Source organism: Phyllostomus discolor, chromosome 12 (assembly GCF_004126475.2).
Source record: "Phyllostomus discolor isolate MPI-MPIP mPhyDis1 chromosome 12, mPhyDis1.pri.v3, whole genome shotgun sequence".
Classification (NCBI taxonomy): Eukaryota; Metazoa; Chordata; class Mammalia; order Chiroptera; family Phyllostomidae; genus Phyllostomus; species Phyllostomus discolor.
The window spans coordinates 742,570-770,560 of NC_040914.2; the positions used below are offsets into that span (position 1 = coordinate 742,570).

General features: G+C 36.4%; 1 protein-coding gene across 1 annotated transcript; it reads left to right on the plus strand.

Moving 5' to 3' along the window:
* Window positions 1-39: 39 nt before the first annotated feature.
* On the plus strand, window positions 40-27,991 carry ZNF567 (zinc finger protein 567). The gene is made up of 5 exons (XM_036012873.1): window positions 40-955; window positions 2,833-2,906; window positions 20,069-20,195; window positions 20,457-20,543; window positions 25,626-27,991. Exons 2-5 carry the CDS (start codon window positions 2,898-2,900, stop codon window positions 27,344-27,346), a joined length of 1,944 nt encoding a protein of 647 aa, XP_035868766.1. The 5' UTR covers window positions 40-955; window positions 2,833-2,897; the 3' UTR covers window positions 27,347-27,991.

Consider the following 27,991-nt stretch of genomic DNA (forward strand, 5'->3'; position numbering starts at 1 on the left):
AATTTAGTTGTAATTCCAGACTAGTCCTGGGAGGAGGTTAGTATAACTTCTACTCCTCCACCATCTTGGATCCCTCTCTCCCAATAATTGCTCAATTTGTTTTTGAGACTGTATGCAACTTTAGAGAGGCCACTGTGAGGGGTTTGTGCATGAAATTTTGCTACTTTGTGAAGAAGTATTGTTATGGGCTCCGTGAGATTATGCATGACATGTGTCTGTGGGATGGTGATTGTGTATTGCGTGCATAAGTGTATATATGTCTGATTTTTGACGTATTTTGTGTGCATATTTCACAGTGACTAATTTGAATGTGGCTCATTGTGTAATTGAGATGGAGTGCTTGATAATTGGATGCATGATTAGTTAAATATGTATTGTTTAGATTATCTGAATATTGGTTATTTTATATGACCCTTGCAATTAGACAAGTAAAAGAAATAGAGGTTTTAAAAATGGAGATGATGAGGTAAAACTTTTAAAATTTCAGATTATAGGATAGTATATTGGGAAACCTCATATTGACTAATGACTAATATGTTGAAATTAGTAGAACCCATAAGTGACACTCAAAATTTCTATTGGGGTGATTTTTTTTTCTGCTGCTGCTGCATAAATTACTGGGCAGATTTAATAATTTCTTCAGTCATTATGAAAATAATTAAAAATCTATTGGACATTTAAACACAAGATCAATCCAATTTTATAATATTAATTTAACTAAATAAAATATTCATTGTATAAATCAATACTTCAAACTTATTTTAAAAGCAGAAAACTCTCCCTTCTGCTGGAAGCCTGCAAGTCTTCTCTAATTCTCAACCTCTATTTTGCTCCTGTTTATTCCCTCTAGGTGGGTAGTCTCCAGCTAAAATGGATTGAGAGCTGGAAAAGGGATGAGAAGTCAGCAGTTAGGGACAGGAAGAGGCTGACATGGCTGGTAACATTATAATTTAGTGTAGGTCATCTCTTACCCTCTGAGAGAACCCACTGCTGGGAACTTCCAGATATGCTTTTCTTCTAGTGGGTACAACCACTTTTCCAGCTGCCTCCCCAGTTCTTCCTCTGGATATGCAGTGGCCCATCTGGTCTGGTGGGTCTTGCCTCTTCATTCAGTCCTCTGGGACAGGAGGATACAAGCCAATCCAGGTGGGCTCCATCCATGGGTTCCTTATTTAGAGCTCAGGTGATAATTAGCCACCATAGTCAACTTTGCCCTCCCAAATCATGGAAGCATGTGAAATTTTCCCACAAATTCTCATCACTTTAGTTCCTAGTGGCCTCAGGGTGTGAAGGCTCCCTGTATGTTATAAGGAAGGGAGAATCACCCACTTTTCTCCCCCTTGGAAATCTATGTTCTAAAAATAATATCCTCCCTTAAAGAGACTCCCTTCTCTCAGCTTCTCCAGCCTCTTGAAATAGGAGTTAAATTAATGGTAGCAAAACTTTACAGCCAATTGCTTTACAGACTTTATTTTAGAATGAGGGGCACTTGTTTAATGCACTGTCTTTGGGACATCTGCTGAGTCTGAGGCAAAAAGCTTTCTAAGTTACTATACTGTTAAAAATGAACAATGACAACAATTAGAAAACTTCTTTGTTGGGGAAAAGAAAAAGTATTAGCAAAGCACAGATGTCTATGTAGATGTGTATATAGGTAGCTATATAGATGTCCATGCCTATGTATCTGTGTGTGTGTGTGTGTGTGTGTGTGTGTGTATACCAGAAAATAGGAAAGTGGCCAGTGGCCATCAAAAATATGTGATACAAAGGATTACATGATATATTCAAATTTAAAAAATATTTCTAAGGGACTCAAAAATTAAGACAAATAAAAGGATAGAAAGACACAACATGATACAATATCTAAACACCCAAACATTTCACACAGTTTCAGTAAAAGTTTTAAACTTTCTAAAGTTCTTAGGAGAAAATGAACAAGCCAGAAATTCTGAAAGAAAAAAGTAATGAGGGGGGAAGTAGCCCTAACTGATACTAAAATGTGTTTTAAAACTAGTAACTGCAGAATGATCTTAGCAATTATGAACACATCAGTAGAACTAAATATAAATCCCAGATCTAGTTAAATACGTAAAAGCAATGAAGTATATGATAAAGTTGGCAGTTTTCGTGGGTGGAAGAAATACCGGTCATTGAATACCCATCAGTACTAAACCACATGCCCCATAATCTATTTTTTAAGTTTCTTTTCCATGGGAAAAACCCAAAGTCAAATGACAAAGTATAAAAAATTATTTTACATAAATATAGGATTAATTTCCTTCCTTTAAGAAAGAGCTAATATCAACTAGAAAAATAAAAATAACCTAGAAGAAAAGCAAAATAATTGTAAGAGACAAGAAACTGAAGATGATTTTTAAACTTATGAAAAGAATTGTATCTTCTCTCATAGTAAGAAAAATAAAAACTCGAAACACAATTTATACTTAATAGATAGGCAAGCATCAAGAAATTTGTATCAGCAGTATTCATCAAGGGTGACAGGTATTCTGACATGTTGCTGGTGACAATATAAAATATAGAGCCTTAATGGAGAGAAGGTTGGAAATAGTTAATATCAGTAGGCTGCTGAGGCAAGAAAACATGGTGCTAGAGGGGAAAAAAGCTTTCTCAAAATTTAACCTGTTGCTCCAAGGGCCTGTATCTCTGGCTTTGGGAATAAAATAAAATTTATCTAGCTTATTCTCCCTCCTGTATTATTTATGTGGGATTGCTGAGAGGACAAAGGCCAAAACAAAAGAAATGGAGGCAATTAGAGCTGTAAGCCATGTCTGTGATGTGATGTGGCATCTTTTCATATTGGCTTTCCCTTAGGAACCACCACTTTTCCAAAGAGGAACCCAAAGGAAGACTGGGCATCTCTTGCAAATCTCAAAACCATGGCTCAGGTGAGGTGCTGGTTTCTCTCTCCTTTCTGAAATAGTCTTTTTTTTTTAAGGGTATTTGAGCCTTTGCCATTTTTGTATTAAATCCTTTTGCCTGCCTTTCCCTCCAGAGAAGTGGTCCTCAGTTCTTCCCATATTGGCAAAATAAGCCTTTACCTTCCAAAGTGTTCCTTCTAATTTTAACCAGTGTTTATACATTAAATGAGTATATCATTCAACATCTTTCTCAGTCTTCTCTCAGAAGAAATACTGGCACAAAAATGCATTTCCTCAAGTTAAATGAGAATGTATTACTGCATGAACTTGTATAGATAAAAACAGTCAAGACGGAGATAGAATTGAAGTCCTATCTTGAGGCTTTCAGAATACACTGTGCTTGACAGATTATATACAGAACTGAGATTCCTTTATTTCTCCTGTCTGGTCCTTCAATTTTTCTCATGGCTGCTAACAATTCTAAAATTCTGTAGCCTCCCAATAACACTTCCCCAGTATGCTATAATAGTATCATAGATTTATTTCTGTTTTAAATTTCTTCTAATTTTACATACAAAAGTAAATATATATGCCTAGACACCTAAGATGGTAACTCTTGAAATATTCTGCTCTTGGTTTGAAAGATATTTCTCTCTTGGTGTTTTCTTTTAGAACATTTATCTTTATTCATGGATCTCATAAATACTGGTGTTGTCCAGATTCTGTATTGGTTCTCTTTTTACAGTTTCTTGTTCTATTCACAATGCACCACAATTATTCTAATGATGCTCAAATAATTTTAATTGTAAACTGCCATTCTGAGTATCAAAACCATGTCTAACCTGCAAATAAACATCACCACCACCTGCAACTTCCACTGGTACTTCAGACACATGCCCAATATTTACCTCATCAACCCCTGCCCATCCTATTCTTTTGGGGTTTTTAAAAATATTTTTTCTAATCTGCTTATGGCCCCAGCCCACCTGCTAATACAGCTATCCTTAGTTGAGATGCCTCTCACTGTTGAATTTCATTTCTTATACCACAGATCCCTTCATCACCACTGATGTCATCTTTTCTTGGGTACTTCTTCATAGCAGTCACTTGTCTTTCTATTCAACAGCTTTGGTCCTTTTCCAGTCGTTTAAGTGTTCATCCCAGTACTCAGAAATCTTTCTGTTTCTTACACTTTTCTGTTTAATTTTTTTTAATTGTAGTAAAATATGTATAACATAAAAAATTCGCCCTGGCTGGCATAGCTCAGTGGATTGAGCACGGGCTGTGAACCAAAGTGTCGCAGGTTCGATTCTCAGTCAGGGTACATGCCTGGGTTGCAGGCCATGACCCCCAGCAATCCCACATTGATGTTTCTCTCTCTCTCTTTCTCCTTCCCTTCCCTCTCTAAAAATAAATAAATAAAATCTTTAAAAAAATTACAATTTTAGCCATTTTAAGTGTATAATTCAGTGCTATTAAGTACATTCACATTGATGTATAAGCAGCACTACTATTTCCAGAACTTTTTAAAATTAAGTTTATCAGTTATGTTTGACATTCAATATTATTTTATGTTACTTCCAGGTGTATAGTATAATGCTTAGACAGTTATATAATTTGTGAACTCATCCCCTCCAATAATTCAACTACCCACTTGATACCCTACATAATTATTACAGTATTATTGACTATATTCCCTATGTTGTATGTTACATCCCTGTGATTATTTGTCACTATCAATTTGTACTTCTTTTTTTATCCTCATCCAAAGTGAGGATAAAAATTACACATTCAATGCAATACCTATTAAAGCACCAATGGCTTATTTCACAGATATAGAACAAACACTTCAAAAATTTATATGGAACCATAAACGACCCTGAATAGCTGCTGCAATTTTGAGAAAGAAGAGTAAAGTAGAAGGGATCACAATACCTGACACTAAACTATACTACAAGGCCACTGTAATCAAAACAGCTTGGTACTGGCATAAAAACAGGCACATGGACCAATGGAACAGAACAGAGAGCCCAGAAATAAACCCAAGTCTCTATGGTCAATTAATATTTGACAAAGGAAGCAGCAACATAAAATGGAGTAAAAATAGCCTCTTCAACAAATGGTGTTGGGAGAACTGGACAGCTGCGTGCAAAAAAATGAAACTTGAGCACCAACTTACACCTTATACAAAAATAAATTCAAGGTGGATAAAAGACTTAAATATAAAGCGTGACACCATTAAAGTCCTAGAAGAGAAGGTAGGTAGGAAAATCTCAGATATTTCATGCAAAAACTTTTTTACTGACATGTCCCCTAGAGCAAGGGACATAAAGGAAAGAATAAACAAATGGGACCTCATCAAAATAAAAAGAGAACCAACTGCATGGGAAAACATATTTGCCAATGATACCTCAGACAAGGGTTTAATCTCCAAAATATATAAAGAACTTACACGACTCCACTCTAAGAAGACAAGCAACCCAGTTAAGAAATGGGCGAAGGACTTGAACAGACGCTTCTCCAAAGAGGACATACAGAAGATCCAAAGACACATGAAACGATGTTCAATATTGCTAGCTATCAGAGAGATGCAAATTAAAACCACAATGAGATACCACTTCACACCAGTCAGAATGGCCATCATAAACAAAGCAACAAACAACAAGTGTTGGAGAGGTTGTGGAGAAAAGGGGACCCTAGTGCACTGTTGGTGGGACTGCAGACTGGTACAATCACTATGGAAAGCAGTGTGGAACTTCCTCAGAAAACTAAAAATGGATCTGCCTTTTGACCCTGCAATTTCACTGCTGGGACTCTATCCTAAGAACACTAAAACACCAATACAAAAGAACCTTTGCACCCCGATGTTCATAGCAGCACAATTTACAATAGCCAAGTGCTGGACGCAACCTAGATGCCCATCAGTGAATGAATGGATCAAAAAACTATGGTACATTTACACAATGGAATTAATTTTATTCAGCAGAAAGAAAGAAGGAGGTCCTACCCTTTGCAACAGAGTGGATGGAGCTGGAAAGCATTATGCTAAGCGAAATAATCCAGACAGTGAAAGACAAATACCATATGATCTCACCTTTAACAGGAACCTAAACAACAAAACAAAGAAAGAAGCAAAATATAACTAAAGACACTGAAATAGAGGACAGACTGACAGTGACCAGAAAGGAGAGAAGAGGGAAATTCAATGGAAAAGGGGAAGGGTGTACAGGAACAAATTTAAAGGACACATGGGCAAAAACTAGGGGGAGGGTGGTAATGGGAGGGAGGTGTGGAGGGCTGGGTGGGTGGGCTGGAATGGGAGTAAAAGGGAGAAAACGGTACTTGAACAATGATTAAAATAAAAAAAAAATAGGGAAGAAAACACAAAGGGAGGATAAAAATTGATTATTGCTGATTTTAGAGAGAGAGGAAGGGAGAGAGAGATAGAATGATCAATGTGAGGGAGAAACATATCTGCTACCTCCTATACATGCCCGGACCAGGGATTGAACCCACAACTTTTTGGTGTACAGGATGGCACTCTGACCACTTGAGCCACCCAGCCAGGGCTCAATTTGTACTTCTTAATCCCTTTACCTTTTTCACCCAGCACCCTGCATCCCCCTTCCAGTCTGTCAACCATCAGTGAGTGTGTTCTGTGCATCTGTGAGTCCTTTTCTATAGTGTTTACTTTGTTCTTTAGATTTCACATATAAGTGAAATCATATGGTATTCATTTTCCTCTGTCTGACTTATTTTACTTAGCATAATACCCTCTACCTCTATCCATATTGTCCCAAATGGCAAGATTTCATTATTTTTTATGGTCAAGTAATATTTAATTGTACACATATACAATTTCTTCTGTATCCACTTGTCTATTGATGGACACTTGGATTGCTTCCATATCTTGGCTATATAGCAAGTAATGCTGCAATGATCATAGGAGTGCATATCTCTTTTCGAATTAGTGTTCTGGGTTTCTTCAGAAATATGCCGAGAAGCAGAGTTGCTGGGTCATAAGATAGTTCTGTTTTTAAATTTTTGAGGAACTTCCATATTGTTTTGAACAGATATATCAGAAAAAAATATTGGTAAGACAAATGTCAGAGAGTTTACTGCTTACGTTTTCTTTTAGGAGCTTTATGCTTTTTTGGTCTTACATTAAAGTGTTTAAACCATTTTGAATTTGCTCTTGCTTATGGTGCAAGAAGGTGGTCTAGTTTCATTTTTTTGCATGTATCTGTCCAGTTTTATCAAAACCATTTATTGAAGAGACTGTTGGCTTTTTAAAATACTTTATTTATTTATTTTTAGAGAGAGGGGCAAGGGAGGGAGAAAGAAAGGGAGAGAAACATCAATGTGGGAGGGAAACAGCGATCAGTTGCCTTTTGCATGCCCCTAGCCTGGGCCCTGGCCAGCAACCCATGTACATGCCCTAACGGAGAATCCAACTAGTGACCTTTTGGTTCAAAGGCTGGTGCTCAATCCCCAAAGCCACTCCAGCCAGGGCTGAAGAGACTGTCTTTACCCCATTGTATACCCTAGAGTCCTTTGTCATGATTTAATTGACCATATAGGCATGCGTTTATTTCTGAGTTCTAGTCTGTTCCGTTGATCATGTGTCTGGTTTTAAGCCAATACCATGCCATTTTGATTACTATAGCCTTGTAGTAGAGTTTGTATCAGGTAGCATGATCCCTCCATCTGTGTTGTTCTTTCTCAAGATTGCTGAGGGATCTTTTGTGGTTCCATATGAATTTTAAGATTATTTGTTGTAGTTTTGTGAAAAAATGCATTGGTGTTTTGATAGTGATTGCATTGAATCTATAGATTGCTTGGGTAGTATGGACATTTTACTCATCTTACCTCTTCCTATCCATGAGCACAGTAGATGTTTTCATTTATGTGTATCTTCTTCAGTTCCTTTCTTCAATGTCATAACTTTTCAAGTACAGATATTTTAACTCCTTGGTTAAATTTATTCCTAGGCATTTTTTTTTTATCAATTATAAATGGGATTGTGTTCTTAATTTCTTTTTCTGATAGTTTATTATTGGTGGATAAAATACAACTGATTTCCAAATGTTAATTTTGTATCCTGCTACTTTACTGAATTTATTTATCAATTCTAGTAGTTTCATAGTGGAATCTTTAGGATTCTCTTTATGTAGTATTTTTTCATTTACAAATAATGACAATTTTATATCTTTCTTTCCAATTTGGATGCCTTTTATTTTTTTCTTGCCTGATTGCTATAGCTAGGACTTTCAATACTATGTTAAAGAAGAGTGATGAAAGTGAACATACCCGTTCTGTTCCTGATCTTAAGGGAAACACTTGTAGTATTTTCCTGTTGAGTGTATTATTAGCTGTGGGTTTGTCATATATGGTGTTTATTATGTTGAGGTATGTTCCTTCTATTACCACTTTGCTGATACTTTTATCGGAAGTGGGTGCTGGGTTTTGTAAAATGCTTTTACTACATCTATTGATATGATCATGATTTTTAGCCTTCATTTTGTTTATGTGGTTTATCATGCTAATTGATTTGCAGGTATTGAACCATCCTTGCATCCCCAAAATAAATACCACTTGATCATACTGTATGATCTTTTTAATGTATTGTTGATATTTTATTGCATCTGCATTCATCAGGGATAAGAACTGATAAATACTGATGCAATAAAATATTTCCTCCGATTTTCTTCTTTTTTGTTAATGCCTTTGTTTGGTATTAGAATCAGGGTAATGCTTGCCTTTTCTATTCCTGCATTTTTTTTTTGAATACTTGGAGAAGGCTAGGCCTTAATTCTTCTTTGAATGTTTGGTAAAATTCACCTGTGAAGCCATCTGGTCTAGGGCTTTTGATTGTTGGAATTTTTTTTTTATTACCGACTCAGTTTTGTTGGTCATAATTGGTCTGTTCAGATTTTCTGTTTCTTGATTCAGTTTTGAAAGATTGTATGTTTCTAGGAACTTATCCATTTTTTTCCAGATTGTCCAGTTTGTTGGCATATAATTGTTTATTGCATTTTCTTATAATCCTTTGTATTTCTGTGGTTTCACTTCTCACCTCTCCTCTTTCATTTCTAATTATATATGTGTTGGGGTCCTCTCCTTTTTGTCTGATGAGTCTTGTTAAAGGTTTGTCTCGTTCATCTTTTCAAAGAACCAGCTCTTGATTTCATTGACCTTTTGTATTTTTTAGAGTATTTTGTTTATTTACACTGATCTTTTTTTTTTTCATTTGGGCCTTATTTGTTGTTCCTTTTTTAGTTCTTTAGGTGTAAGGTTACATTATTTATTTGAGTTGCTTCTGGTTTCATGAGGTAGGCCTGTGCTGCTATGAATTTCCCTCTTAGAGTTGCTCTCAGTGTCTCAGAGATTTGGGATTGTTATGTTTTCACTTTCACGTGTATCAAGGTACCCTTTGGTTTCTTTCTTGATCTCTTTTTTAACCGATTCTGTGTTAGTAGCATGTTATCTAAGCTCTGTGTGTGTGTGTGTGTGTGTGTTTGTTTGTTTTTGTAAATACCATTATAGTCAGAGAAGATGCTTTATATGATTTCAGTCTTCTTAGACTTATTGAGAATTCTTTTGTGGCTGTTTTGACCAAAGACAAATACCATGATCTCACCTATAAGTGGAACTTAATCAAGAAAACAAACAAGCAAGCAAAATATAACCAGAGGCATTGAAATAAAGAACAAATTGACAGTAACCAGAGGAAAGTGTGGGAGAGGGATGATGAGGGAAAGCAGGGGAAGGGCCATCAAGGAACATTTGTAAAGGATACATGGACAAAGCCAAAGAGGGTAGGTTCAAGGGTGGGACATGGGGATGGGTAGGATGGAATGGAATGGTGGGGTAAAAATGGAGACAGTACTTAAACAACAATTTAAAAAATAAGCTCCTTCATTTATTGATCCTATATTTATTCTTTTACTCTCTGTCATTTAATTCTGCTCTGATCTTATTTCCTTCCTTCTACTCACTCTGGTCTTTGTTTGTTGTTGTTCCTCTAGTTCTTATAGATGTAGGGTTAGGTTGTTTGAAATGTTGCTATCTTTTTTAGGTTGGCTTCTATCACTACGAACTTCCCTCTGAGGACTGCCTCCACTGTGTCCCATAGGTTGCAGGCTTTTGTATGTTCATTTTCATTTGTTTCCAGAAAGTTTTCAATTCCTTCTTTTATCTCTTTATTATCTCTTTCATTGTTTAATAGCATGCTCTTCAGCCTGGCTGGTGTGGCTCAGTGGATTGAGTGCCAGCCTGCAAACCAAAGGGTTGCTGGTTCAATTCCCAGTCAGGGCACATGCTTAGGGTGCACAAGAGGCAACTACACATTGATGTTTCTCTGCCTCTCTTTCTCCCTCCCTTCCCCTCTGTCTAAAAATAAATTAATTGAATCTTTAAAAAAAAAAAGAATATTATGCAAGGGAGAAAAGAGAATGTGAGATGTCTACCATAAGTAAAAGTGATTTTAGAGTATGGGGGAGAAAAGTAATAAGAGTAAGGAATAGAACCCAGGCTAAGAAATGGGAAAACATTAAAATAAAATTCCTAACTCAACTGATCAAGGGCATGGGGAAGGCAAAATGGTATAAGATGGGGAGAGTAGCCTATGGGATTTAAAGTACACAGAAGTACTGAACAAATAGGAATTCCGTTGGACAAGAACAGCAATAACTGTGATATCCTCACCCAACTAGCCACAATTTATAAAGGTGGAAAGGAACTAATACTACTATAAGAGGGGAGAAGGAATGTGAGCTGACTTAAGGAAGGAGAGTGCTTTTGCAAGGATAGATGGAGGAGAAATAGTAATAGTACAGAAGAGAAACATAGCATAGCTTGGGAGAAAGTAGTTTGCAACAATAAGAAATGTCAGGAAGAAGGCAAAATGGAGTAAGACCAGGGAAGGGTGCTTAGTGGGATTTGAAATGACAATAATATGAAAAAAAATAAAATCTGAATGAAAAGAATAAAAAAATAATGACCAAGAGTAATGAGTTAGTAGTAATATGATTGAAGCAAAAGAACTATTAAAAGGCTATGTGAAAGGAAAAAAGATGAAAGAAAGAAATAAAACATTTCAGTTATGAGGAAGAGCATGGTGAAATTCTTCTCAGCTATTGGTGTTCACCTGCTGACTTCTTTCTGGATCCATCCCTGTTTTTCATCAGCTCAAGGTCCCAGGGTTGTTTGTCCAACCTCTGGCAACACCGCCTATATGTCCTTCATCTGCCTCTGAAGGGAGCTTCTGTTGCTATTGAGAGGCTGAGACCTCCATGTCTCCCCTGGGAGACACTGTTCAATCTTCTGGGAAAATTGTGGGTGTATTCCCCCTGCCTCTACACCTCCTGTCTTATTCTGCCCCAGTTTATTTCCAGTAACATACAGTTTCTGATTAAATAGTTGTCCATTTCATGGGGGCAGGGCACAATCTATGCGTCAGCTCTCTCCTTCTTGGTGTAGACAGCAGCGCTGTGTGTGAGCCAAGGCTAGGCAGCACCCTGAATCCCCCTTGCTGCATGCTTTCTGAACTCCCTGCTTTGATGGCCTCAGTGAAATAGGGTCCTAGGACCCAGTGTACTTTGTCTCCCTGTGAGGAATTCAATGTGGTCTTTTTTAGGCTTTCTTCTTGCTGTCTTACTCTAGTGGAAATGCCTCCTGCAGAGTTGTTTAGTCTGCCTAACCAGTTTTAGAGATCTTCCCCTGCTCCTGCAGGAGGTGGGGGCTGGGCTCAACCTTCCCCTCTGGGAGGTTTCTCCAAGGAAGGGAGCCCAGTTTGGCCTCAAATAATCTCAGGTGCATAGTTCCCAGCTCACTGCCTTCACAGCACACTGAGGCCTGCACTCTCCACTCTGTGCTGCTGCGCCCAGGCCAGGGTCACCTGGAGCCAAGAAATCACCGTCCTTTGTAACCCTCTGATCAATCTGCCCGGCTGTACTGAGTGGGAGCAAATCGCACCCACAAAGCTCCCTTGTTGGCAGGGCAGCAGCGTGTACAGAGTCCCTGCCCAGCACTCCTCAGCTCCCCTTTAAAAAAAGTCTCTCTGGACTCTTCCACTGCAGCATCGAACCACTGTCCAGCTTTCCACACACTCCACCTCTCCAAAAATCAAGAGTTTATTGCAGTCATGGCCAGCCATGGCCTGGCTTCTCCAGAACCAGGTGCAGACTGTATCTCTGCATTCTCTGGCATTCTCCCAGTTGGTGTCCACCACTGCAGCTGGTGTGTGCCACTAGCTGTGTGTATGTGTGTAGCCTGATTCACCCCAGTGACTTTTTGTATCCAAGTGGACATAGCCCAGATCTGGGGATTCCCTGCCCTGGGAGGGGAGGGAACCCCTGGGTTGCTATCTCTGACCAGGCTCTCCACAGATGCAGGCACTGCAATTGTGGGTATCACTGCAGCCACTGCTGCCCGAGCCATGCCCAGGGACTTTTCCTATCTACCTGTAAAAACTTCTTACCACCCATTTTGAGTCATCCTCTGTATTCTGGCTTCCAAACTTCATATCAGTTAAGATTCCATTGACTGTTAACTTTGTTTTTAGGAAGATCTATTAAGTATCTGAGTTGGGTGCAAGAGTGACCAGACTTGGCTCCCACCTACTTTGCCACCATCTTCTGAATCCTGTCCACTCATTTTTTGATAGACATTTTTTCCCACTTTTGACTATAATGAATGACACTTCTGTGAACATTTATAGAAAAAAAATCTCTGCATGGACTATCTTCTTTTTTAAAAAGATTTAGTGTAATAGTCCCATTAACTATTTTTTTTTTGTAAATGTAAATTTATTCCTACTGTGTTTTTACTATCAAATCTTATGATCTTGGTCTTTCTTTCTTGCCTTTGTGTAAGGCAAAAAGAGAGACATTGACTATTTTAACAACTTTTGTGACCAAATCCAGCAACCAGAACTTCATCCTTTTCCTCAATAAAATTCAAATAACCATCATTGGATACAAAGGCTGTATTTTTTTATTTCACTTATTTTTAATTTTTTTGCATTCTTGATCAGCTAGGTCTTAACACACTTCCTTATGGCAGATTTTGGCTGTTGGCCTTTAACCCCCTACTTTTCCAGCACAGTTCTCTTTGAGTGGAAATCACCTCCAAAATGATTTGGCTTCAGGGCTTGACCAAATGGGCTCCCTTGTACTGTTTATCATGCCACTTCTGATCTCCTCAAGTGACTCTGGAACATGCTGGCAATATGAAGAGCACAACATATGCCCATCCTGCCAGTGCCATAGGCCTGAGCAGAAGAGCTCTCATTAACTCTTAAATGTTTGATACAACTTATTTTCAAGACTTCTGGGTCTGGAACAATCTATGTGAGAATTTTCTAAATTGTAAAATAAGTATCTTTAATAGTGTAGGATTTCAGATCTCTTGTTTCAGTAACATATTTTTAGGTATATTTTATTGATTATGCTATTACAGTTTTCCCAATTTCTCCCTTTTTATTCCCTCCTCCCTGCACCCCCCAACCCTCCAGCATTCCCCCACTTTAGTTGATGTCCATGGATTATACCTATAAGTTCTTTGACTTCTCTGTTTCCTATACCATTCTTAACCTCTCCCCATCTATTTTATGCCTACCAATTATGTCTCTTCTTCCCTGTACCTCCCCTCCCCATTATTTTCCTTCCCCTCCCCACTGCTGTGATACAACCCTCCATGGGATGTCCATTTCTCTGATTCTGTTCCTGTTCTAGTTATTTGTTTAGTTTTTGTTTACATTTTTTTTAGATTCAGTTGTTGATAGTTGTGACTTGTTGTCATTTTACTGTTCATAGGTTTTGATCTTCTTCCTTAGATAAGTCCCTTTAACATTTCATATAATAAGGACTTGGTAATGATGAACTCCTTTAACTTTACCTTATCTGGGGAGCACTTTATCTGCCCTTCTACTGTAAGTGATAGCTTTGCTGGATAGAGTAATCTTGGATGTAGGTCCTTGCCTTTCATGACTTCAAATACTTTTTTCCAGCCCCTCTGTGCCTGTAAGGTGTCTTGAGAAATCAGCTGATAATCTCACGGGAACGCCTTTGTAGGTAACTGTCTCCTCTTCTCTTGCTGCTTTTAAGATTCTGTCCTTATCTTCAATTTTGAGTAACTTAATGATGATATGCCTTGGTGTGTTCCTTTTTGGGTCCAATTTCTATAGGACTCTCTGGGCTTCCTAGACTTCCTGAAAGTCTGTTTCCTTTGCCAGATTGGGGAATTTTTCCTTCATTATTTGTTCAAATAAGTGTTCAATTTCTTGCCCTTGTTCTCCTTTGGCACCCCTATAGTTCAGATACTGGAATGTTTAAAATTCCTAAGCTTCTCCTCATTTTTTTTTGAATTCTTGTTTCTTCATTCTGTTCTGGTTGAATGTTTATTTCTTCCTTTTTTTCCAAGTCATTGATTTGAGTCCAAGTTTCCTTTCCTTCACTGTTGGTTCCCTGTATATTTTGCATTATTTCACTTTGTATAGCCTTCACTTACTTCTTTATTTTGAATCTGTGTTCAATCAGTTCTTGAGCATCCTGATTACCAGTCTTTTGAGCTCTGCATCTTACAGGTTGACTATCTCCTTGTCCCTTAGTTCTTTTTCTGAAGTTTTGATCTGTTCTTTCATTTGGGCCAAATTTCTTTGTCTCAGTGCACATGTTATGTTGTAAAGTGGTGAACCTTAGGTATTCACCCAGGTGAGGCAACCCTCTTTGCTGCATTGTGGTGCTGTGTGTGGTGGAGGGATCAGAGAGGGAACAATGCAGTTGTTTGCTCCACTCTAGCCCTCCTTTCCAATGAACTCTCTTGTGTGAGGCTGGGAGTTTCTCCCTCCATGGCCACCCCTGCAGTAGTTTACAGCTATTTGAGTCTTTAGTTTCCTGCTCAGCCAGCCCTGCCTCACCCATGCCTTCGACCACCTTGCCAGGGTGTCCTCTCCACTGGACTGCCTGTCTCCACCCCTCCTACTAGTCTGGGTGAATGTTTCTTTAACTCCTTGGTTGTTGGAGTTCCATGCAGTTCGATTTTCTGGCCCTTCTGGTTGTTTATTGTTTTTAAATTGGTTGTTGTCCTTCTTTTGGTTGCGTGAGGAAGCAAAGTGTTTCTACCTATGCCTCCATCTTGGTCAGAACTCAGTAACATGTTTCTTAAGGGAAAACATTTATCCTTTCATCTACATTGTCTAATTTATTGCTTTTAATTAGTTTGTAATCTACCCTTGTACCTATTTAATATCTGTAGGATATTATCTGATAGTGGCCATATGTGATATCACTCTTTATTGTGTAATCCACCCAACTAACGTTTTTTTAATTTTACAGATACTTTCAAGAATTTGGCTTTATGTTTCATTGATTTTCTTCCCTGTACTTTCTATTTTCCTAATTTTTGCCATTATCTTTACTATTTTCTTCTCGCTTTGTGTTTAATTTGACTTTTTCTAAAATAAAGTTTTGAATTATTGACATTACATCTATCTTATGTTCTAATATAAGCATTTAAACTTACAGATTTTTCTTAGCCTACTTTAATTGCATCTTTGAATATTGATCTGTTATTATTTAGTTTAATATATGTTATGAACATTTTCATTTTCATTATTCTTTGACCCAGAATTGGTTACTTTGAAGTGTATTGTTTAATTTCCAAATATTGAGGGCTTGTCTAGGTACATTATTTTTACTGATACCTAATTTAATTCAGTTGTGGTCAGAAAATATGCTCTATATGATTTATCTATGCATAGTCTATTTTCTCTTTGAAAAAATGTGTTGGGAAATTATTGAAATTGGTGTTCTATGACTATCATGTGAGTTAGTTATTTGTTAGTATTCTTTGAGATTCTGCATCTTTATAAATCTCCATACTGCCCCAACCAACTTTGGTCTACCTCCTTCAGTTACTGACAAACATTAACATCAACCATGATTTGGGACTTTTTAAAGTCTTATTTTACTTTTGCCAATTTTTACTTCATGTATTTTGAAACTGTTCAAGTATGTATACATTTGTAATTGTTATATTTTTGTAATATATTTACTCTTTTATCATTATAAAATGTTCTTCTTTGCAGTAGTGATATACTTCAGCTTGAAATGTTTTTTGCTTTTACTATAGCCAAAATCAACTTTACCATGTTTAGTATCTATATGTTTTTACTATTTGTTTTACTTTATATTTGTGTTATTTAATGTATGTTTCCTTCAGACAAAACATATTTGAGTTGCTTTTTTATACAGTCCAATAATCTTGGCCTATTTATTGGAGTGTTTAGTCTGTTTACACTTAATATAATTAAAGATATAGTTGAATTTAGGGCTACCATTTTGCTGTTTCTTTTCATTTGCCTAACCTGTTGGGGTTGTTGTTGTTTTTCCTTTTTTTTGTTAATCCATTAATATAGATTTTATATTAGAGGGCAGTTTGAGATCCACAACACAATTGAGTAGTACTTTCTACAGAGAGTCTCAATTTACCCTCTACCCCCCACATACATGCATAGCCTCCCCCACTATCAACATCTTACATCAGAGTGGTACATTTGTTACAGTAAAGGAACCATCCCTGACACATCATTATCCCCCAAAGTTCATAGTTTATATCAGTGTTCATTCTTGGTGGTGTATGTTCTGCAGATTTTGAGAAATGTATAATATGTATCCACCATTGCAGTATCATACAGAATAGTTTCACTGCCCTAAAAGCCTTTGTGCTATACCTATTCATCCCTTCCTCTCCCCTAATTTCTGGCATCCTCTAATCTTTTTATGGTCTCCTTAATTTTGCCTCTTCCAGAATCTTGTATAGTAACTGCAGTTATAAAGTATGTAACCTTTTCAGACTGGTGTCTTATACTTTGTAATATTCATTAAGGTTCCTCCTAACCTGTTTTTGTTTAACTCTTCCTAATTGTGTTTTATTTTGTGTCAATCAGATACATTTTAATAATATATTTTTGTTACTTTATTGGCATTATAGTGATCTCTATTTGTATTATTATTTTGTGGTTGCTTCAAGGGATTGCAACATGCATCTTTAACTTATGATTTACTTAGAGATAATAATGAACTATGGAAAATACATAAATCTTACAACATTATTGATCTGTTTACTTACCTTCCCAACTTTTGTTTTTTTGGGGTTTTTGTTTGGGGTTTTGTTTCCATGTATGGGATATTTACATTTGTAAATAATTCGGTTTAGAATGCTTACTTTAAAACAATATCCTACAGCCCACAGGCCAAATCCAAACTGATGCCTGCTTTTGTGCAGACCGTAAATTAGGAATGGTTTTTATAATTGTTTGATAAATGCAAAAGCAAAATATTTCTGATCTAAGAAAATTCAAATGTCAGTGTCCACTCATAAAGTTTCATTGAAACACAATTTTGCTCGTACATTTTACACACTGTTGTGGTTGCTTTCATACTAAAGCAGCAGAAAATGTTCACCAACACCTGCTTGACATAGTCATGTGTTTTAAAGAAAGAAGGAAAGGAATATTTATAGTATTTTATATATAACTTTTCTCATCCTCTTCATTCCATCCTAAAGATCTTAGTTATCATTGGGTGACATTTTTACCTTCAACCTGAAGAACTTCCTTTACCATTTTTGTTGTTTCAATATTGCTAGTGATTAATTCTTTCAGATTTTATCTGAAAACAGCTTTATGTTGCCTTTATTTTTAATAGATAATTTTGCTGAAAATATAATACTTGAAGTCATCTTTGACTTTTAGAAGTTTGATTAGGATTAAATGAGGTGTGGTTTCTTCATTTTTTATTCTTTTGAGGTTCATTAAGCTTTTTGGTATGTAAGTTAAAAGTTTTTGGTAACTCACTGTGTTAAGCCATTATTACCTTAATTTTTTTTCAAACTTTCTTTCTCTTTCTGGGACAGTAGATAATTATATCTACATTGGATTATTTTGAAATTGACCCACAGATCTCCATGATTTTATTCATTTTCCCTTATTCTTCTTTCTATTCAGATTGCTTAATTTCTGTTGATCTGTTTACAGGTTGCTGATTCTTTTTTATATTTCTGATCTGTAATTTTTAAAATATATTTTATTGATTATGCTATTACAGCTGTCTCATTTTCCCCCTTCACTCCCCTCCACCCTGTACACCCTCTCCCACCCACATTCCCCCCCTTTAGTTCATGTACATGTGTCATAAGTTCTTTAGCTTCTCCATTTCCCATACTATTCTTGCCCTCCCCCTGTGTATTTTCTACCTACCATCTATGTTACTTATTCTCTGTACCTTTTCCTATTTTCTCCTCCTCCCACTCCCCTGTTGCTAACCCTCCATGTGATCTCCCTTTCTGTGGTTCTGTTCCTGTTCTAGTTGTTTGCTTAGTTTCTTTTGGTTTTGTTTTAGGTGTTATTGAGTTTATATAGTGAATTTTTCATATCAGTCATCGTACCTTTAGCTCTAGAAATTTCATTTGGTACTTTCTTATAGTTTATATACTGGTACTTCATGCCAGACTTTCCGTTACTTCTTTGAGACATTTAGAACAGATACTTTGAAGTTTTGCGGGGCAAAATCCAACATTAGGACCTACTAATTAGTTACTATGACTGTCTTTTTCTGAATACGGGTCATATCCGCCTTTGTTTTTGTTTGTTGTTTTCTTTTCATGTCCAGTAATTTTTACTAGGAACTTGGATGTCATAAATAATATGTTATAGTAATTCAAAGTCTGATATATTATTGTTCTATGGATTATTGCGATTTTTCCCCCTAGCAGGTGGTTAGCTTATTTAGAATCAAGTTATTCTGCCCTACTGCTTACCCCATCACCTGCCCCCTCAAATATGAAGCAGCTGATATATCCTTAAGCTTCCAGCTGCTGCTTTTTACCCTGGCCCTCTGAGGGTAGGTAGTTCTTTTGCTCATGTTCTTTAGATCTCAAGCAAGGAATTGGTGAGTGCTTATATACATAGATTTTGGGTCTTACATTCTATAGTTCTTTTTTCAGGGTTTACCTTTTATACTATCCCGCTGTTTTGTCAGCCCCCATTTCTGACAGCTGAATCTGTACAGCTTCAGTTTTTTACTGCTTGAACTATCAGTGTGTTGTAGAACGCTGATAATCAACAAAGCAGAAATTTCAATCTCACTGAGTGTGCTTCTGTTTTTCAAAACTCTTTTCTGGTGTCTTTCTGTCTGCTTTTTCCTAAGCCCTGTGTGATCTCTCCAACAATTGCTCAGTTTAACTTTCAACCTGAAATTTAACTCAGGTTGACTCAGTTTAACTCTCAGTCTGAGCTCTGGCAGAGTTTATGCTCAGGTTTTAGGTCTCATTCATTATATACTTCTCTGACTTTCAGAATTTATCCCTAAATATCCAGCTCATCTGCCTTTCAGTTCTGTTCTGTACCATGTTTGAGGAAGGGTGCTGTGGTTTACTGCCTTATTAAGAGCTGTGGGATTTGGGGTACAGTACTTCATGAAAAAATGCCACAAATTTAACAGTTTTACCCATTGCATTTGCTGTCTTTTGAGCATATTTCTGCCTGTTATGGTTATTTTTCAATGCCATCTATTCATTAGTTATGATATATTGTGTTCACATTTTATCATTATTATCTGAGGGATTGTTTTCCTGGCCAATTCACATTTTAATCACTGGATGCCAAAAGTCATTCTCATGTATTTTAAAATCTCTTCTCTTCTCATACTCTTCTTACACATCACAGTAATATTGAAGGGAAAAAATTCATCTCCTCGGTGAATGCTAAGAAAATTGTGCTGCTGTTGTGATACACAGCATCTTTTATATTCTTCTGTTGTACTACCTGTAATACCTTTTTATATGTTTCTGTTTACATATACCTTCTTGAAAGTATGTGTTATATGCTTTGAGGCTGTAACTTCTTGTAAGCAGGGATGGTATTTTGTCTTGGTATCCAAGAGAATGAAGGCAGTTTGGGTGTACAAAGTGAATTCACAGTAAATAGTTTTAGAATGAGTTATTAAATAAATTTGGTGGCAGTTACTTGTACTTTGATTTTTGTTTTCTTCACAACGTAAATCACAAAACAAGAAAAATGTTAGCCTTTCTTTACAAATTTTCTTCCAAATACCAAAGAAACAGGATTAAAACTAGTCCCGAATATCTAGTCAACTTGTTGTAATCATAGTTTCTATCCATTGCAGGGGTCAGTAACATTTAAAGATGTGACTGTGGATTTCACACAGGAGGAATGGCAGCACCTGGATCCTGCTCAGAAGACTCTATACATGGATGTGATGTTGGAAAACTATTGCCACCTCATTTCTGTGGGTAAGAAAACCTCTCTGAAACTTAGTAGCACATATTTTCTTTCATAGTGCTTAAAGTATGTGTGATCTTCAATTTCAGGGATAAGAGGTGATGAATACTTTTTGGTTAGCAGAAATAAATTATCTTTCACTTGCCTAGTGCAAGGTGTTAAGTTTACTGTTAAGCAAAAGTGTATCTTAATTTGCGGTATTGAAAATACACCTTACTAGTTTTCAAGTATATTGAACCCTAAGCAACTTAACCCAAATCTTCCCTTATCAGGATGTCACATGACCAAGCCTGATGTGATTCTTAAGTTGGAACAAGGAGAAGAGCCATGGATACCACTGACAAGTCACACCTGCTTAGGTGAGTTTCTGATTCTAAGGCAGATGAAACTAGTGAAAAATAAATTTATAAGTGGTTATAAGGTTGATGGCAACTTTGAAATATTTTGGGAATGTTTTTTTAAAGGGTCTTAACCTCTGAAATCATCATTATGCCTGCAAACTTGAAGCAAACTTTCTAATATCACTCTTCTATTTCTTACTCTTTCCTAGTTTGTTTGATGTTACCAAAGATAGTTGCCACTCTTGACTTAATCAAAATGTATCATGAGCCTTCCTTCTTTTAGGTCTTTTTTTTGTCTTTTTCTAGCATTCTCATTCCCTTCTCTCACTGCCATTGTATAGATTTAGGAATTCTTAAAACAGTCTTTAAGAAATTGAAAATTCTTGATTAATGCTTCTCTTTTTAGTTGCTTTCCATTTTTTCCCTTTCTTACCTCAGACTTATTTTTTGTGCTAAGTCTATGTTCCCATTCTCACCATAAACCTGGCTATTAATTTTAAAACTCCATGCTTGTCCGATACTGATAATTCCATAGTTAGCATTTTCTTCTGTTAAACTTTGCTGTTCATTTTATTTATTTATTTATTTATTTATTTAATCTCACCTGAGGATATGTTTATTGATTTTAGAGGGAAAGGAAGGGGGAGAGAGAGAAAGGCACAGAGAGAGAAAGAGAAACATTAATGTGAGAGAGAAACATCAATAAGCTGCCTCCCATATGAACCATAATTGGGGATCAAACCTACAACCTAGGTACATGCCCTGACCTGGGATAGAATGTACAACCTTTTCTTGTACAGCATGATGCTCCAACCAACTGAGCCACTCAGGCAGGGCTTGTGGTTCATTTTATATGGCTGATCACCATTCTCTAAGTCAATCCTTGGTGGTTGTTTTTTTAAATATACTTTATTTATTATGCTATTACAATTTTCCCAATTTTTTCATCTTTGCTCCCCTCTGCCTGGTACCCCTCTTCCCTCCAGCATTCTTACCTCTTTAGTTCATGTCTGTGGGTCACGCATGTAAGTTTTTTGTCTTCACCATTTCCTGTACTATTCTTAACATCTCCCTATTTTGTACCTACCAATTATGCTTCTTAATGCCTGCACATTTACCCCCAATCTCCCCTTTCCCCCTCTCGGCTGATAACCCTCCAAGTGATCTCCATATCTATGATTCTGTTCCTATTCTGATTATTTGCTTAGTTTGCTTTTTTTGATTCAGTTTTTGATACTTGGGAATTTGTTGCCATTTTGATGTTCATAGTTTTGATCTTTTTTTTCTTAAATAAGTCCCTTTAACATTTCCTGTAATAATGGCTTGGTGATGATGAGCTCCTTTAGCTTTACCTTGTCTGGGAAACACTTTATCTGTCCTTCCATTCTAAATGATAGCTTTGCTGGATAGAGTAATATAGGTTATAGGTACTTGTTTTTCATCACTTTGAATATTTCCTGTCAGTCCCTTCTTGTCTGCAAAGTTTCTTTTGAGAAATTAGTTGATAGTCATATGGGAATGCCTTTGTGGGTAATTCTCAGCTTTTTCTCTTGCTGCTTTTAAGATGTGCTCTTGATCTTTAACCTTTGGTATTTTAATTATGATATGTATTGATGTGGTCCTCTTGGGGTCCAACATGTTTGGAACTCTGTGCTTCCTGGACCTGTATGTTCATTTCCTTCACCAAATTAGGGAATTTTTCTGTCATTATTTTTTCAAATAAGTTTTCAACTTCTTGCTCTTATTCTTCTCCTTCTGGCATCCTTACAATTCAGATGTTGGCACATTTGGAGATTTCCTAAGCCTATCCTCATTTTTTTAATTCTTGTTTCTTTTTGTTCTGATTGAATGATTACCTCTTCCTTATATTCCAAATTGTTGGTTTGAATCCTGGCTCCCTTCCCATTCTCTGTTGGTTTCCTGTGGATTATTATTTATTTCATTTAGTGTAAACTTCATTTCTTCCTTTATTTTTTTGCCCTACTCAAGGTGTTCTCTGAGCATCTTGATAACCAGTGTTTTGAATTCTGTATCTGATAGGTTAGCTATCTCTGTTTTGCTTAGTTCTTTTTCTGGGGTTTTGTTATGTTCTTTCATACTTCTTTGTCTCCTCAATTTGGCAGGCTCCCTGTGTTTGTTTCTGTGTACTAGGTAAAGCTGCTTTTACTTCATGTCTTAGTAGCATAGCATACATAGAAAAGGCCCCTGTAAATTGTATGGGGCAGAGCCTTAGGTAATTGCCAGGGCAGGACAACCCACTTCACCCCTTTGTGGCTGTGTGGGAGAGGGCTCAGAGAGGAGACAGTGCTGCCTCCTGGCTTATGGCAGTTTGTCTGGTACTCGCCCTGCTTCCAGTCACTTCACTTCCTTCCCATGTATTACTGGTACCCTTCCAGCTGCTGCCCAGGTGGTGAGTCCCTGAGAAGATAGGTTTGCACACATTCTAGGGCCATACTGGCCCTTGAATCAGCAAAAATCCAGCCGTTTCTTCAGCCACCCCAAACCCACTAGTTTTTAACACCAGAGCTAACAGGGATCCATCTTCCTGGTGCCGGAACTCTATGTGTGAGGCTGGGATCACTTGCTTCCAAGGTATCCCTCCCACCCATTGTCCTTTCCACTGCCACCTTTGCCTTTCTGCTGTACTCTGCCCTTCTCTGTGACTCTGTCCCTGCTACCCATGTGGCTAAATGTGTTTTCTTTAAATCCTTGGTTTTTGGACTTCCATACAGCTTAATTTTCTGACAGTCCTGGGTGTTAATAGTTTTAGACCTGGTTGTAATTCTTTCTATGGTTGAGCAAGGAGGTGAAACATGTCTACCTCCATCTTGACCAGAAGTCTGTGTAATAATAATTGTATTTATTCTCAGGTCTTGAGTTCTTTGTTTTTTGTCAATGCCTCTGAAAGGACATACTCAGCTTATTTCTCCCACATTCACCCTAGTCCTTTAGCAGTTTTACAATATAATGTCTTACCTATTTTGTGGCATATGTTGGACATAAAAATCACTTAACTTTTCTAGCTCTTAAATTCTTTTCCCTCATCTGTTTCTAACTTATTTTTCCTATCTGATACCAGCTTGATTTTTCTATCTCTGCCATTAGTTCTTATGTGTTAGTTCTCTGTATTAGCTCTTTACAATTTATGTATGTGTATCAGCCTCTGAACTATATTTACTTCTTCCATATTTACATTTGTCACTAACATTATACAGAATAACTATCTTATTTTCTGTCTTGATTATTGTATTTGCAGTTGGTATTCACTATAATTTTTCCTAGTTCATTAAAATTATATTGTTACTTCTCTGGCAAGATATGTCACTTGTTACCTGTTATTTATTTTTTATATGAAATTGAAATTCTTCATAATTCAAGGTCTAACATAATAAGCCCTAATCTGGTATTTTCAGCTTTATTTCTCTCTCTTGTGGGAAACTCTTGGTAATTTCCACTTAATCCAATATACTAACTTTTCTCTAAATATGTAGGATTTGTCATATCTGTACTTTTCATTATGTTGTGTTTTCCCTTCCACAAAATGTATATTTTATGGTTCAGTCTTGAGCTTTCTTCTCCATGAACTATTCCCTTATTACTCCACATCATATCCATAGTTTTCTTTTTCTGTGAATTTACTTGCTACTTTTGAATTATAACATACACCACAGTATTTGGATATGATTATATAATGTAATACCTGATTATACATGGTTTATGCTTAAGGATTCTTTCTGTCAAAGATAAGATCCCCTGTTTCTGTCTTTATAGTAGTATAAAACTTATTTAGGCATTTTGTAATTCCATGGCCTGTTTGTGGAGCTATACGGGAGAAATTTCTGTTTCCCTCAGTCAAAAAACATGTACTTATATGTTCCTATTAGATATACCTGTATAGCCTATGGCTGTATACACTCTGAATGAAGCATTTGGTTTCTGTCAAGCACACCACCTGTGATACACAGTATTAATGTAAACTTTTTATGGCTGAGATTTGTCAAATATGGGAACAATCCTTAACACTTGTTAAAATATGAAGAGTGATTCTAGGGGATGTAAAGTCTTGTTTACAGGATAAATTCCATATATGTTAGTGTTGGTGGTAATGGACTCAAGGCAGAAAAAGATTTTGGAGCCTAGATTTAACATTGTTCTGCCATATTTGGATGAGTATAGTGATAAAAGTCAAATATAGCTCTAAACTTATAAGAGAAGTGAAAGTTAAAGTTAAGGAATGATCTAGAGCCAGAATGAGCAATCTCATCTGGAGTTAACGGAATGTTACTGTATTGGGAAAGGACTTGAATAGTCTTTCTTTAAACCTGAAAAAATAAGTCAGCAATTGAAAAGAGGAATAGTTATAATTGATGGTCATGAGAGTTTTTTAATTGAATAATTCTGAAAAAATTGGTAGTAACAGCAATCTGAATATACCAGTGAATATAACCCTAGTCTGTTTTAAATTTCCTGTTGTGTTTTTCTAGTTTTTTGTCACAAGAGAAAATTACTCTTAGCTATATAGAAGATTAGACCTACAATATGGGATAGTTTTTCTAAACACTGGCAAATTAATTGGTGCTTGGAATTATTAATTTACCATTGGTGGCTACAAGGATGGGGATGTTAGAACAACTGGAAGGTTTTACTTTGCAATCTAGAGATAATATAGAAAAATATAGGCTCTGTTCTGTGTCCTCCAGAAGTAATCCTTCCTCTAATATTTTCTCTGAATAGCTTTTCTATTAATCTTGTCCATCCTATTTAAAGATTAATACCCTTGATAGGTTCACTTCATTGCCTCTGAATCTGCCTATCTAAGCATCAGTCCCTCTTCCTCCATTTTTGTCTTCTCTTCACTGCTTCTTGTGTTCAGTCAACTTTATGTATGAATTTCTGTTGCAAAATGGAAAAGTTATTAGCATTCATTTCTTATTTTTTTATTCTTTTCCACACTGAAGCAGAGGTTTTTATTTAGCTTCTGTGTCCCAGGAGGGGAGTAATTTGTCTGAGGTCTTGTTTGGCCTCATATAATAGACCCTAATTCAAATCCTTTTCATAACAAATGTGTGAAGAGTCACAAGTTGTTAAATTTTTTTCTAGAACAAAACTGGAGTGCCGAAGATGTTTTAGTGAAATTTAAGGAATGTGAAGATAAGTATTCTAGATCAGTTGTACTCATCAGTCACAAAAAACTGATTAAGAAGAACAGTAATGCATATGACAGGACATTTTCTTTAAGCCAAAACCCTATATATTCAAAAAATCTAATTCCTGAATATAACAGTCATGGAAAGATTTTTAAAAATGTATCAGAATTAATCATAAGTAATCTAAATCCTGCAAGAAAGAGTCATAATGAGTATAATGGATATGAGAAATCACTCTTCAATAGTAAACCAGAGACAGCTCACCATGGAATCAAATCCCATAATCAACATGGTAAAGATATCAATCATAATGAAGTGCTGGTGCAATATCATAAGATGGAAACTCCAGTACAGTCATTTGAATATAATGACTGTGAAAAATTATTGCTTAAAAAGGGAGGTTTACTTACACATCATAGAGCTTACAGAAATGAAAATCCATCTGAACATAATAAAAGGAGAAGAGCAACCAATATTGAAAAAAAACATATATGCACTGAATGTGGGAAGTCCTTCTGCAGAAGGTCAGTATTGATTCTGCATCAGGGAATTCACACAGAGGAAAAACCTTATCAATGCCATCAATGTGGAAACTCATTTAGAAGGAAATCATATCTCATTGATCATCAAAGAACTCACACAGGAGAGAAACCCTTTATTTGTAATGAATGTGGTAAGTCGTTCCGCCTAAAGACAGCTCTCACTGATCATCAGAGAACACATACAGGGGAGAAATCATATGAATGTTCACAGTGTAGGAATGCCTTCAGGTTGAAGTCACACCTCATTCGTCATCAGAGAACTCATACAGGAGAGAAACCATATGAGTGTAATGACTGTGGAAAGTCTTTCCGCCAGAAGACAACACTCTCTCTACATCAGAGAATTCATACAGGAGAAAAACCCTATATTTGTATAGAATGTGGGAAGTCCTTTCACCAGAAGGCAAATCTTACTGTACATCAGAGAACTCACACAGGGGAAAAGCCCTATATTTGTAATGAATGTGGGAAGTCCTTCTCCCAGAAGACAACCCTTGCTCTTCATGAGAAAACTCATAATAAGGAGAAACCCTATATTTGTAATGAATGCGGTAAGTCTTTCCGCCAGAAGACAACCCTTATAGCACATCAGAGAACACATACTGGGGAAAAATCTTATGAATGTCCTCACTGTGGGAAGGCCTTTAGAATGAAGTCGTATCTCATTGATCATCACAGAACTCACACGGGAGAGAAACCATATGAATGTAATGAATGTGGAAAATCCTTCAGTCAAAAGACAAACCTCAATTTACATCAGAGAATTCATACAGGGGAAAAACCCTATATTTGTAATGAATGTGGGAAGTCCTTTCGCCAGAAAGCAACCCTCAGTGTACATCAGAAAATACATACAGGTCAGAAATCCTATGAGTGTTCTCAGTGTGGGAAAGCCTTTAGCAGGAAGTCATATCTCATTCATCATCAAAGAACTCATACCGGAGAGAAACCATACAAATGTAATGAATGTGGGAAGTGCTTCCGCCAGAAGACAAATCTCATTGTACATCAGAGAACTCACACAGGGGAGAAACCCTATATTTGTAATGAGTGTGGTAAATCCTTCAGTTATAAGAGAAACCTCATTGTCCATCAGAGAACTCACAAAGGAGAAAACATGGAAAGTCAATAAATGGTGTGATTTCTTTGTGAAGCCTTCCTTCCAAAGTTATTATAAAACTTTAGTTTTTTTAAAAGCATGTTAATAAGGTAATTTTAATCACAAATGTAATAATAGTTAATAATTTAAAGTACCATACAGCATAACTGTTTTACTGTTTAATAGTATAAAAATGGATATGATCATTATTACTGAACTCTATCAGCAGTGAATCAAATTTTTTAATTTTTTAAGTTCTACTGATTCAGTTTATTTTTAAAAGACTTATATAATACATGGAGAGGCAAAATAAAATAATGGTTATAAACCGTTTCCATAGGAGAAATGAAATATGAACTATATTTCTCATTGCACCCAGTGAAATGAAAAGTAGTTGTTACTTCCTCTAAGTTTATCACTTTCCTGCCTTACAACATCATGAAGTAGTTTTTGCATGCCTTTATATATTTTTATCCTACATCATGAATTCTTTGTGTCTTTTTTAACTCAACATTCTGAAATTCATACATTATTGTATGGGCAGCAGTGCTTTTATATTCACTTTGTATACTATTTCATTTTAAGACTATACCACTGTTTATCATTTTGATAGTTATTTGTATTTTTTGTAATTTTGTGCTGTAATGAAGATACTGCTATAAATAACCTTGTATATTT